The sequence below is a fragment of the Echiichthys vipera genome (assembly GCF_963691815.1).
Source record: "Echiichthys vipera genome assembly, chromosome: 4".
Taxonomy (NCBI): Eukaryota; Metazoa; Chordata; class Actinopteri; order Perciformes; family Trachinidae; genus Echiichthys; species Echiichthys vipera.
The window spans coordinates 16,060,995-16,074,351 of NC_139829.1; the positions used below are offsets into that span (position 1 = coordinate 16,060,995).

At 38.8% G+C, this 13,357-nt stretch overlaps 1 protein-coding gene across 1 annotated transcript; it reads left to right on the forward strand.

Moving 5' to 3' along the window:
- Positions 1-2,614: 2,614 nt before the first annotated feature.
- c7a (complement component 7a) lies at positions 2,615-12,843 on the forward strand. The gene is made up of 18 exons (XM_083911958.1): positions 2,615-2,717; positions 3,038-3,099; positions 3,236-3,314; positions 3,887-4,028; positions 4,471-4,615; positions 4,701-4,839; positions 5,777-5,920; positions 6,031-6,274; positions 7,167-7,280; positions 7,388-7,554; positions 7,681-7,909; positions 9,126-9,297; positions 9,443-9,530; positions 10,081-10,210; positions 10,288-10,476; positions 10,677-10,773; positions 10,890-11,074; positions 11,171-12,843. The coding sequence occupies exons 1-18, from the start codon at positions 2,640-2,642 to the stop codon at positions 11,344-11,346; spliced, it is 2,580 nt and encodes an 859-aa protein (XP_083768084.1). The 5' UTR covers positions 2,615-2,639; the 3' UTR covers positions 11,347-12,843.
- Positions 12,844-13,357: the final 514 nt, after the last annotated feature.

Sequence of the window (13,357 nt, forward strand, 5' to 3'; positions counted from 1 at the left end):
TCCGAACCCGTTGATGAAAATAAGCTGATTTCAGAATAAAACACGGAGATTTGAGATAAGTCAGAAACAAATAAAACAAAACTATATTCTAGACTGGAGAACAGTAAGCCCATAAGTTCCTTATTCATTGAATAAGTCTTTCTGTTGGAGCCTCACAGCCTGTTGTGCTCTGGCAAAAACAAACTTCCAGGACAGCTGGTGGTCAGAGATGCCCTCTGAACATCATGAGACCCACTGAAGCAGCACTAATGGAGGGCACAGTCTGGTGGCCCATTGTCTGAGCCAACTGTTGTTCTAGCCTGAGGTGCTGGGATATGGCTTGCTGCTGTACAGTAGTCGAGTCATTAAGCATTGGGTGGTCATTTTACAAATTCAGGAAATCACTTTTTGTCATTATCTTTGTCAGCGTATGCATGACTTGTGTTTTTATTGTCTCGAACCTTAGATGACAGTGCTAACTTTTCAGTTATTTGTACCTATTATAATGTAGTTATCTACATCTTCTTGTTGCATGAAATGAAATATATACACAACACCATAAAATAATTTACTACTATACTACATTATGAGACACAAGGCCCACTTTTACACTTGCCCTTGGATGACAGCCAAGAAGAAAATGCCTTGCAATTTCAGCATTGCTCTAAAATTGCTGTACCTGGAAAATTGCTCTCAAATAAGGTGCTTAGCTTGAGGGAACTTTTTTTTGTGATTGTGATGCAGGGCGGATATTGTGAGCATGAAGCTTTGTATTTTTCCATGCTTTCTATTTATAGCCTCTGCTATTTGTCCAGAACCAGAACATGTATTCTCATCTCCAAAATGGCATTGCCACGCTCCTAAAAGTAACTTAAATAACCTTTTCTGTATTCATTTGACATCCTAATTTGGTGGGCAGGATAAAATTGTCTCTTGCTTATTTCTATCAATGATAGGCAGCAGGAGTCAATGCTCACTCACAGTACCTCACCTGCCCTACGGCTGCTGAACAATATTTGATCTGATCACTCAAACTCAGCGGTATTCCCTCTTGCACTGCCAGTATGTGATGGATATGCTTAGTAAGGTCTCCTCTCTGGCTGTGTCCACTTTCTCATTAAATAACACTAGTTTGGCTGCAAGAGATGTCTCCCTGCAGACATACATCTGACAGTCATGGATGTCATCATCCAGTCTTTCTCGCTTGCATCAGGACAAATCATTTAGATCAACATTGTAATTGATCAAGGAGTCAGTAAGGAATCAACCTTTAGAAATGTACTAATAGATCGTTAACTATAAACAGTTTTTAGCAAAAATATCCTCTACTTACTTGGTATGCTCTCTTGAATCACATTTCAGCCATGAAGAGAACGCAGTTCTCAAATCTCTATTGCCCTCCAGTGTTTGCTAGACCAAATCACATCTCCATGCTCATAGTTATGCATGTCTGTTTTCATTTTCTGTCAAAGATTTTGTTTATACTGTACATGCTTTCACCTGCAGCAATTATGTTTCTGAACGAGTTTAAAATGACATTAATTGAAATCTGTATCTGGCAAAGTGGTGTTCAGTTACTTACTTACTAATGTCATTGTTTTCACATGTGACGCAAGTTCAGGGAAATAAATGCTACAGTTGAAAATGTGGACCATTTGAGCTTGAGTTTTCAGTTGGACAGTTTATTCTTGACCAAGGTCCACTTACTTGCTTGTTCTGGGGCTTTTGGCCATACCACACAATCTTTGTCTACGGTGGCCCAAGACGGCAAAACACAACAACATCTGAACAATCTATCTATTTTGTCCTTGTGTTCTATCAACAGGTGAAGGTTTCTCACTTGTCATGAAACTGTAGATGTTCAAGCGTTGCATTATTCTTTCCACGTTTGCTCAAAAGTTGGGCTTGACAGTTCACCGACCTTTGAAACAGCCTCAACTTTTAAGTTAACACAGACTAGAGGTGTTCAATGGGTTGAAATTACAAGGCACTGGCCCTAACATGACATTTCTTTTACCTTGTTTGAGAATAGCCTTTGCTCACTGCAGACAGTTTGACTGACCCTAGTAAGAGAAGCACAGTTGTTATAATAACATTACAGATTGCTCTCTTCTATTCAGGTGTCCCAGTGAGTCATAACAGTGTGACCACTGAGCCAGCATGTATAACAGACCCTGAAACTGGTTGGAAATTGGAGCTAAATGTTATTCAGACATTCAGCCAAATCTCTGATTATATTGCATGCCTTTATTCAAAGACAAAGGTCAGGATCTTCAAATGACATCCAGGTAGTGACCTAGTTTAGCAATCAGGCCAAGATTCCTCCTGTTGAAGGTTAAATTGTACTGGATTCAGTGTGATCAAACACAGTGGAGTTAACTTGATCACATGTATGATCCTTGCAAACATCATTTCCCTTATGCAGCTCAATAATATACATGTCAGTCAGAACAATATCAGAAGACAGAGATTATCTCATCAAGAGGAAACTTTGCTTTCAGTTTCACAATGAGTTGTTTTGCAGGAGAAGCCACACACACACACACACACACACACACACACACACACACACACACACACACACACACACACACACACACACACACACACACACACACACACACACACATACACATTTATTTTCCCTCATAAGTTCAGGAATGTCCTTGCAAGAGTTTAAACCAGCGACAAAGCCTCTTCAACACTTTTCAGTTTTCCGCTCTTCACTTACCATGAAGGCAAGTATATTTTATACTTATAACAAACACATTTTTTAGGAATTTTGCTAAACATTTATAACTGAGATCTTAGAGTATTTTGTTTTAGTACTGTGTCTTCAGTTTACTACCGAAACCCATTCTTTCCCCATCTTCTCTTCTCTTCTCTTCTCTTCTCTTCTCTTCTCTTCTCTTCTCTTCTCTTCTCTTCTCTTCTCTTCTCTTCTCTTCTCTTCTCTTCTTCTCTTCTCATCTCTTCTCTTCTCCCCTTCTTCTCTTCTGTTCTCTTCTTCTCTTCTCACTTCTCTACTTCTCTTCTCCTCTCCTTTTCTCTTATTTAGGCGATTACACAACTCTTTTTAGCAGCTGTGTTGTGGCTGTTATTCCTGTTCACTCCCAAAGGGTACTGTAAATCTGTTTTTGATTTCCTGTTTCTACATTAACAACAAAAACATAAAACATATTATAAATCACATAAATAAGCAGTGATTAATTTGGTTTAATTTATTTTATCATCTGATTTTAATTTAACTATCAAGGTTTTGTGACCAGAGAGTTCATTGCCAATGGCGGCCTTATGGTGACTGGTCAGAGTGTGATGGCTGTACCAAATTACAGGTTAGGAGGATTCATTCATTGATCAGTGCACTTTTCTGTTTAAGTTATTATTAGCACAACCTGAAGGCACAATGAGTAGGATCTTTCTAAAACATGTACAAAATCATCCTCTATAGAAATGTAGCCACCAGGGTCCAGGTCAGACACAACATGAAAAAAAACAAATATATTGAGGTGAAATGACAAAGCTCTCTACAAAACGAGTGAATCTGGGGGTGGCTTTCACCTGCTGGTGAGCCATGATGGAGAGGCCAGCTTTCAATATTATTTATACAAATCCTACTTATTCTACCTTTAAAGTAAATATTAGATCAAATGTAAGCCTGTGAATGTTCTCATTTGTCCAGGCCATCTATATCCCAAAGACTTTAAGTCAAAAGCTTGCTTTTGACTTAAATTTCTTTGGGGATAGATAAAATGTGAAACTTTATAAAATGATAATAAAATCCACATTTTTTTCCAAGCAAAACTGCTCAAGATTTATTTTTTTTAATTGATGAAGGTATTTTTAAATGTATTTGCTTGATAGTATATTCTTTCATATTTCTTTGACAAATTGTCACATGTTACAGACAAGAAGTCGAGCCATGGCTGTCTATGCTCAGTTTGGAGGGAATCCCTGCAATGGGGAGCGGACTGAGACCAGGTCCTGTGAAACCACAAAAGGCTGCCCTCTACAGGATGGATGTGGAAGCAGGTTTCGCTGTCGATCGGGTTAGAAATAAACTCTGTTCACTAGTCTGGGAACCAGAAGAATTTACTCTGGCATGTACATCTGCCATCCACTTCACATTCAGACAGATTTCCATCAACTTGAGATCTGACAGGCCAATCGTAGTCGTCTATCTCATGTGGGGCGCGTTTATGACGATGACTGTCGGAGGTGCATTATGCCTGAATGTAGTTACCGAATGTAACTTGCATACTGCACCTGGCACAGGTTCACCAAACTCGTATCAAACTGTCAGACTAGGCAGCCCAGATTAAATATGACTCAAGATTTTGTTACTGTATTGCCTATTTCTCACCTAAAACGTTTTCAGAAACACATTTTAGTATACATTTTTATCTAATTGAGAAAGTTTGTGAGCTGGCTGCTATTTTTTCTTTGACTGAAAGGTTTCTGAGAGGTGTCTGTCTGTCTTCGGACCCACAGGGAAGTGTATTAGCCAGGCTCTGGTGTGTAACGGAGATCAGGACTGTGAGGAAGATGGACAAGACGAACTTGGCTGTGACATTGAAAAACACATTGTATGTCCAAAGACAGTTCTTCCGCCTAACGTTGAACTTCTAGGACTCGGGTATGTGACAAATTGTTTGTGCACCCATACAATCACAGACAAGCAGGTACCATATGCTTGTGAGATCATTTTATGGCTTCTGTAGGTTTGATGTGGTGTCAGGGAAGCGGAGGGGCATTGTCATCAACACAAAGAGCTTTGGGGGACAGTGTCGCACCATCTACAGTGGTGTCCACAGTGCTATCTACAGACTGCCGCTCAGTACTATCCAGTTCAGCTTTATGGTTGGTCTTTAATATTGATACTCCTCTTAGTATTGCTTACATATTGCTGTAAAGGTACCCTGTGGAGTTTAGATTGTTCATTAACACTTTACATTCAACATTTCTCAACATCCTTAAATCCTAAATAGACTAATATTAATGTATGACCGTCTTCTTTTGCTCTACTATTGTTGCATTTCTTTTGTTGCATTTTCTCATCAGGTTCATTTTTGTCAATTGAAACAACTCGGTTAAAAATGTGGCTATATGGGTTGAAATATTGCCATCAAGGGCAAGAGAAACGTGGACAGGTCTTATCGCTGGTGTCTAAGTCACCAGGTTAGTTGACCCAACCATGCGCAATGTCCTCATTACACCTAGTAGCCTATTAATATGTGATCTTTTAATTTAAATACCATCTCAATAATAACGTCTGATCCACAAATTGCATTTACACATATACCTTGGATCTCAATATGCACCAAAAATGGTGCTTCCAGATCAAAGGAAGTACCGGTAATGCCATGGATGGCCAACATTTACTTCTAATCACTCGATGCAGGTGATCTTTTCAACTTCAACATATTGCATTTACAATGATACATCACATTATGAGGCAGACCACCTCCAGATATTATCTAGTGATACAGATTACATTTTTATTGCAGGTGAAAAGGGGGTAAATGTTATAAAAATGACATTTCTGCCCATGTTGCTTAGAGAGAATAATTATTAATCTCACAACTACAAGAGGCCGCTTGTCATAGTTTGTTTTAAGTGTAGATGTGGTGGTCAAAACGTTACTCTACAGCACCACCAGGTGTCAAAATCTCCACAGGGTACCTCTAAAGATTCAGCATCTCAGTTTATTGCATTTTTTGTGAAAAGTTAGTATTTTCTCCACATTTGTTGATTTAAATAGTTAAATTAACATTACATAAACCTTTGCTGTTCTCAGGTTAAAGCTCAGAATGACTTCAGCGATGAGATGTACAGCAGTAAATGGCACTATGCAAAGGACGTTGTCAACAGACAGAAAGTGACCGGGACCACGACAGGATTCCACAACTATGACTTTCATGAGACACATGACAAAACTAAGGTGTGAAGAACCAGAAATTTGGTCACTGTATCTTTAACAGCAAATCCCAGTGATAATGCATGAGACTAAAAGGAAAATTAAACTTACTTACTGATTTCTTCTTCATCCAGAACCAAAAGCTTTTGGTTTTAAAGAGTGACATAGAGGTAGCTCAGTTCCAGAGCAACTCTCATCAGTACCTCCCAGTATCTGAGGAGTTGTGGAAGGCACTGGTTCAACTCCCATCAGTCTATGACTACGCTGCCTACAGAAAGGTTTTGGAGAGGTTTGGAACACACTACCTGTCTGAGGGAAGCCTCGGAGGCTCCTTCAAGATCATCGCCAAGATTGATGAAGAAACTGAAAGATGGATGGGTGAGGATTTATAAATTATGAGCAGGCCGAAAGGGAACAAAGTACCTTTTTACCACATAGTCTGGTTCATATTTCTTCTAATGATAGCTGGTTGCCATTTTTAGAAATGCAATGTCAGTAATGTTTTTTATGTAGATTACAGCCCGCAATGTAGTGTCAGTTATAGTGTAATATTTTGTGTGTAACGGTGTACTTGTACAGTATGTACCAATACTGAACAAAATGGGAAGTCACAGAATAAGAGGGTAAAAATTTGGGCTCTTACAAATAAGTTATAACTTAGTTATTATACTACTGTAGTTATTGTTTAACTACTGTTATATTATTACAGGGTACATGTATGACTACTGATCAATAATCTTGACATTTGAAGATGAATGAATGAATTTGGGAGGAACATAGGAAGGATGTATACTGTAGTTATTCTAATATTACAGGGCACTTAGAGATAATGTATACTGTTGTTATTATTTAACTACTGGATACCTATTATTGTAGGGTACAGTATGACTATAAAACTGAGCAAAAATGCTAAAATAACCTATTTTATAATTACATTTATTTTGATTTTCCAAAATATGTTTTTACAATTGCAAGAACATTTAAATGCATATGCAATATCCATATGTTTAGACATGAAACATGCATCGGATTATGTTAAACTGATTTTTTTAAAGTCAGCACAACCCAACTAATTTTGACAGTCAAATGGAATTTCCAAATCAAAACTAGATAATAGATATTCAGTGGGTAAATTAAACTGTAAAAACAGTACTTGGTAATATAAGTAGTTTTAATCCAATCCATCCATAAAGCACTGCCACAAATTGTCTTTAATTTCGGACACTGACTTATATTTGACTTTCTCCTTTGACTTTCTGTTGTTTTAAAGTCAGCAAAAGCTCTCAGTATAATGAATGTGCAAGGACTAAACGCTGGTTTCTGATATTTCCCATCATCCACGTTGACTGCAGGAGTGGTCAACATCGACATACATCACAAAGCGGTACAGTTTTGATGTTAATATTACAAACATACCAGCCTCGGAAAGTACTTGACAATTCGGAATCCTTTTGTCATCCATCATCTCTGCAAACCCTTTTTTAAATGTAGATAGTTCCAGGAGTAATAACGTACAAAAGGTGACTGTGAATGGAGGAGGTATACAACATATTGCAGCACTGGAGGGCATGCAGCTCTCTGATCCAAACAGGAACTGGGAAATGTACTCAAACTGGGCTGAATCCGTCCGATCATTTCCACAGGTCACAAAACAAATGGTGAGGACAATTGAAATAAGCACTTTGATCTTTAAAGGCATTAGCGTAATGTTGGATTTACTTATATGCATTTTAGTGTGTCATCCTACCAAATAATACATCCCTCCATCTCTTTTGTTCTGGCAGCTGCGGCCGCTGTCAGAGCTGGTGAAGGAGGTTCAGTGTGCTGGGGTGAAAAGACTCTACCTTCGAAGGGCCATAGAGCAATACCTTACTGAGAGTGACGCCTGCCACTGCCGGCCCTGCAGCAACAATGGCATGGTTGTCATGGACAGAGATAAATGCAAATGCATCTGTAAACCCGGCACATTCGGACTGGCCTGTGAGCACGGAACTGAAGCAGAGGGTCAGCATGGTGGGTGCAACATTTCAGAAAGATTCTTTACTGTCACTTTGGTTTTGGTTTAAGGTATTATATGTAACATTTTTCCTAAAACAATGTATAGACCCATACAAAGGTAATCTCTCTATCATCACTTGTTACCCATTTGGCAATGTCTGTAACTAAACAGACCCTGCCCTCTGCTTGTATTTTCTTATTTTCCTCTTATTTTGCTGTGTGGGACATTTAAGAACTTTGGGCCCACATAGGTGTGTAACAGTGAATATCAGGGTGCAGGATGTGCACCCCATTCCTAGGTTGTTAATTACCCGCTGCTCAGTTGTAATGCGTCTTACCTACTACACAGACCTTCCACAATCTCCACTATTTATTTTGCAAAGACCCTGTCGCTGCATCCCAAGATGATTGTGATGGATTTAAAGAATTAAAAACAAACCAGACATTTTTCTCTATCTCAGCATATTCATTTGTGCAGCCAGACCTTTCTCCAGCAATATCCAACTACATTAATAAAAAATCTGCACCGATTTTTTGGTACGGTGTGTTATTTGTGCTCAAGAACGTTACCAATGTGAAACAATCAGAAAACTATTTTTTGTTTTTTGATTCCTCTGATTCATGGCTTTGTTCTTACCAGTGCAGCTCTCTCTCTTCATTCACTCTCTTGCTTGACAACCACCGCCGTTCTTTCTGTGTGTGTGTGTGTGTGTGTGTGTGTGTGTGTGTGTGTGTGTTTGTGTGTGTGTGTGTGTGTGTCTCTCTCTCTCTCTCTCTCTCTCTCTCTCTCTCTCTCTCTCTCTCTCTCTCTCTCTCTCTCTCTCTCTCTCTCTAGCTTGTTGAGCAAGGGCAACCTGTGGCTGGCCAACTTTAAATGCTGTGCGTTTACTATCACCAACAGACAATTGCTGCATTGAATACTTTTAGGTAGATGATTTGTTTGAAAAAAAAACAATTTGACATTTTGGGAAAAGGCTTATTCGCCCTCTTGCTGAGGGTTAGATGATTTATAGCAGTATCATGTTTATGGTATTAATCTTCTCATCAGTTTGAAAGCGCATTTCCCAAAATGTAGAACTTTTTCTCTAGATGAACTAAAACCAGTGATGGACATATGTGACTTTTCTTTCTCGTCAAGTATAAAATAAATTGTCTGGGTATGCTCTAAATGTGGCTTTCTTCACTTTCTTCCTCTTTCTTCCTCTTTCTTTCTTTGTTTCTGCCCATTAAGGAGTGATCCACGGTAGTTGGGCCTGCTGGTCTGCCTGGTCATCGTGCTCTGGGAGTCAAAGGTCAAGAAGTCGTTCCTGCTCTAATCCCACTACTCAGAACGGGGGACAAGCATGTATCGGAGAACACATTGAGAGTTCTGACTGCGAAGACCAAGACCTGCTATACTTAAAGTAAGAGCGAGTTGAAGTTTTATTTTCCAGTGCAAATTTTTTAACATTTTTCTAACATGCACTAAGAGTCTTTGTACGAAATTTTAACTTCTTTGCATCAATATGCAGATATACAACATCGTATTTTTATTGTTTTCCCCCACAGAACCATGGAGCCTCAGTGCTTCGATCAAACTCTCTCAGCAAGTCAGACTTGTGGAACCCCGCCTGTTCTAATCAATGGCTACATCCTGGTAAAGATGGAGCCAAATTTATTTTTACCGTACATTGTGGAACAAATTATTGTAACATTTAATATGTTTTATAACCACACCACACTAATTGATTTTTCAGTATTGGGTCAGTATTACGGAAAAGGCCACAATGCAGTGATTCTACTCATATAATTTACTTTGTCTTGACATTAGTCAGCCTAATTTACTAAAGAGTACACACCCAGATTTTAATATGGAGAAATTATGTAATTTGGTAAACCTAATAATGTAGCCTCTTAATCACATTGGAGACCCAACGAGGAAAAAGAGGCACCAGCGTGGAAGATGTTTTTGTTTATGTGTTCCACAATAAATGTTTACATTTAGAGCTTTAAAAATGTTTTTTTTTTTATAAAAGGGACAATTATATTATATATTGAATGTATCCCCTATAAAGTAAAATGAGCCTGGTTCAATGACATTTTTATTAAAGTCTCCTAACTTTAAGTCCATTTTAACAGGTTTCTGTACAAAAATCAGAAGTGAAAAATGGAATTTAATCACATTTGTGTCACCACATGCTCCACAGGTCCCTAAGGATATTTACCTTGTGGGTAGTAAGGTTGAGTACAGCTGCACTGATGGTTACTATCTTATTGGTGACACCCTAGAATGCACTGCTAACCAAACCTGGTCTGCAAGCCCTGGACTGTGCACGAGTGAGTACTCATAACCAAAGTTGAACATTTACAACCACAATGAATCAAAGTGTTACTTTGTCCAACCTTTTTCCCAGTCTCAAGGTGCAACATTGAGTCCCTCGCTGATGACGTCATAGCATCTCCTTTACAGCAGACATACAGCATAGGTGATACAGTCACCTTGTCCTGTCCGGCGGGTAGACAGCTACTCGGAGAAGCAAGGATTATATGTGACCCCAGTCTGCATTTTTCACCAGATCCAGCAAATGTCAAATGCAGCTCAGGTACATTTTATTTCAATGTTCATATAAGAAGTCTAAATGACGGCATGAAACTAATGTGATTGATGAGACTGCAATATACATGTAAGTTTACCTACTTTTCATTTTTTCTCATCGTTTACTGTTCCATGTACTTTATTTTTAGCATTGCATGCATGGGTTCATTTAGCAAAGTGTGAAAATGATTTCTATGTATCCCACAGTCAGTACGACATTACAGCCCTCTCCTTCAGTGCAATGTAAACCATGGGAGAAGTCTTCCAGAGGAAAATGTGTTTGCAAAATGCCTTTTGAGTGCGGGTATGTTTACTCAACCAATCATCACTTTGGCCATGTGCCTTTTTGCAAATTGGACTGACTGGATTCATTATCTTGCTCTTGTGGTTACTGTGTTCTATGATTATTTTTGTCACCAGTTCATCTTTGGAAGTGTGCGCCACATTTTCTGCGAGTGGAAAATCAGTTGCTATGAATGTGTGCAAAATGCATGCACTCCAGTGTATGGGGAAGAACCAGATAATAGCAGAGGACAGCACCTGCGTCTGGCCGGAGCGCAACACAACAGGCTGCACCAACTGTCACATGTGGGAGACCTGTGACGGTAGGAGCATCTCAAAGCTACAAACAATCCATGATGATGTATAGTATTTGCAATTTGTAGTCATTGATCTAATTTGTCTTCACATCATTCTTATAGATCAAACCAATACGTGTAAATGTAAAGACTCTGCAGATTGCTTGACCCCAGGATTAAAATTGTGCATCCAAGTTGGGGAGAATGCGACTCAGACCATGAGCGAGTGCGAAGCAGGACTGCGGAGATGTAAGGGAGAAAAAGTGTCAGTTGTCAGTATCCTGCCCTGTGCTGCCTAAGGAGAGTTTGACCATATGACCTAATATCTCCACCTTCCTTTACGCATTTATCATCTATAACCCTTTCCTCATATTTCCCCAGTGAATGACTATTGTATCAAGTGTCACTGCCTCACCACATGTTAAAAGTATACTGTGCATGTAGAAAACCGCATTAAGACAAGGAATAAAAAGCAAAGCACAAGCCATGTTTAAATTCTTTTGATTTTTTTTATATTTAGAGACGGCGATGTGTCCCAAAAACCTAATTCTGTGTGTAGATGTGATTATTAGAGAGAGAATTGTGTTTATTTCTGTTCAATACAGCTAGTTTGATGTGTAAAGTAGTTTTGAAGAAAATAGTTTTGATAATGTCCCTGGAGATAATGTTTGAAAATCTGTGTTCTGGCTTGAGATGATCTATTTCAAAAGATATCCTGTGCTTACTAAACCAGACAGTGCCCAGCCTGCCAAGCCAACCCCTCCTGAACATCTATTCCTGCCTTTGGCTAGCTGCCCTCTCACTGTGTGTGACTGAACCTGCCTGTGAAACTGTATGAAGACACCAGCTATCTCTTCATCACACCAAGATGCTTATTGTCGGCCCTCAGTTACACCATGTTGTACAGAGAGGCTGGTGGGTCAGAGGATAGTGCTGGAAAATGCTCATTTGCGCTCTTAAAGGGGTCGAACAAACTGAAATACAGTTGTTTTGGGTGAGAGAGAGAAGATACAGGCATGAACAGGCAGGTTAGCACTCCCCATGAGCTCTAAGCCGCATTAAGTCCAAGGAACTCTCAATAAGTATACAACTAAGTTACAAAATAGAGTTGGGAGAAAGCTTCTCTGTTAGTCAGTGGGAGATGGATGTGGAATCTATAGGTTACCATGCTTATATTGTAAGGTGATATTGGCATTTGCCTACTCTTGTATGTCACTGTCCTCTGAAAATCTTGTATACCAAAGTAAATTTTTACGGGTTTGACGTTTTATGTGCTAAGAAAAACAGCCCTGTTTTCACTGTTGCGACAATGCATGTTTATGCACAAAATGTTTTTTAAATAGTATTTTTAGCTTAAGAAGTAGGTCCATAAAGAAACAATTTATCCTTCAGGTTATCTGCAAAATGAATCTTGAGATACATGGTTTCCAATGGACAGCAAAAATATATACATTTTACAACGGTATAAAACTATAACAGACTCCATCTATTGATTATATTGTGCTTTTCTGGTGTGTTGGACTAAGTGTACATGCATTGGGCAAGTACCAGTTTGATAAAGGGCACACATTCACAATTTACCTAGTCTGCATGTCTAATTTATGATAAGAAGTATAGCCTACCTTTGGCACAATTTCTGGGTTGATGAGGATCTACATATGAAAAGTCAGAAATATCTGATCACCTTTCAGGCTGCAAAAGTGATCCTTTCCAGCAACAAAACATTGGTGACCAGCTGGATCCTTTCTGAGGTCTGTCAACATAATCTTTGTCTATTTTTCACTCTTATTTCTCCAGTGCTCTGTAAATATAAACAAAAGCTGCTGGTTATGGACTTAATAAAAGATTATCTTGCTTTTCTCTCTTTCCTATTTTCTCCATCGGTCTTTGTCCCCGTCGAACCCTCGCAGATAGAAATGTTTACTCTACAAATTAAGCTTAAGAGTAGAAATCATAAACCTAAATAGCATACAACAAGTGCTGTGATGTTTATTCCAAAAATAGGAATTATTACATATTACCCTTTGATGACACCTAATCAATCCATTAAATCAATTCAGTTTGACTCGCTTTATTTTTTTTAATGGTTGGGACATTTTCTTTATTTTTGATACTTTGTTTCCACCCAGTGGACACTTGTGTGCATTACATGCAAAAAAAAACATACACAGACCAGTTGAGTAGTTTCAATAACAAAAGTTTTATTAACAATGTAAAATGACCTATATCAGCTTTGACTACTGTACCTTCACCGTGCCCTAAACATTGATCACTATCAATAACAAGCAAGACCCATGCTGCCGAGCCTCT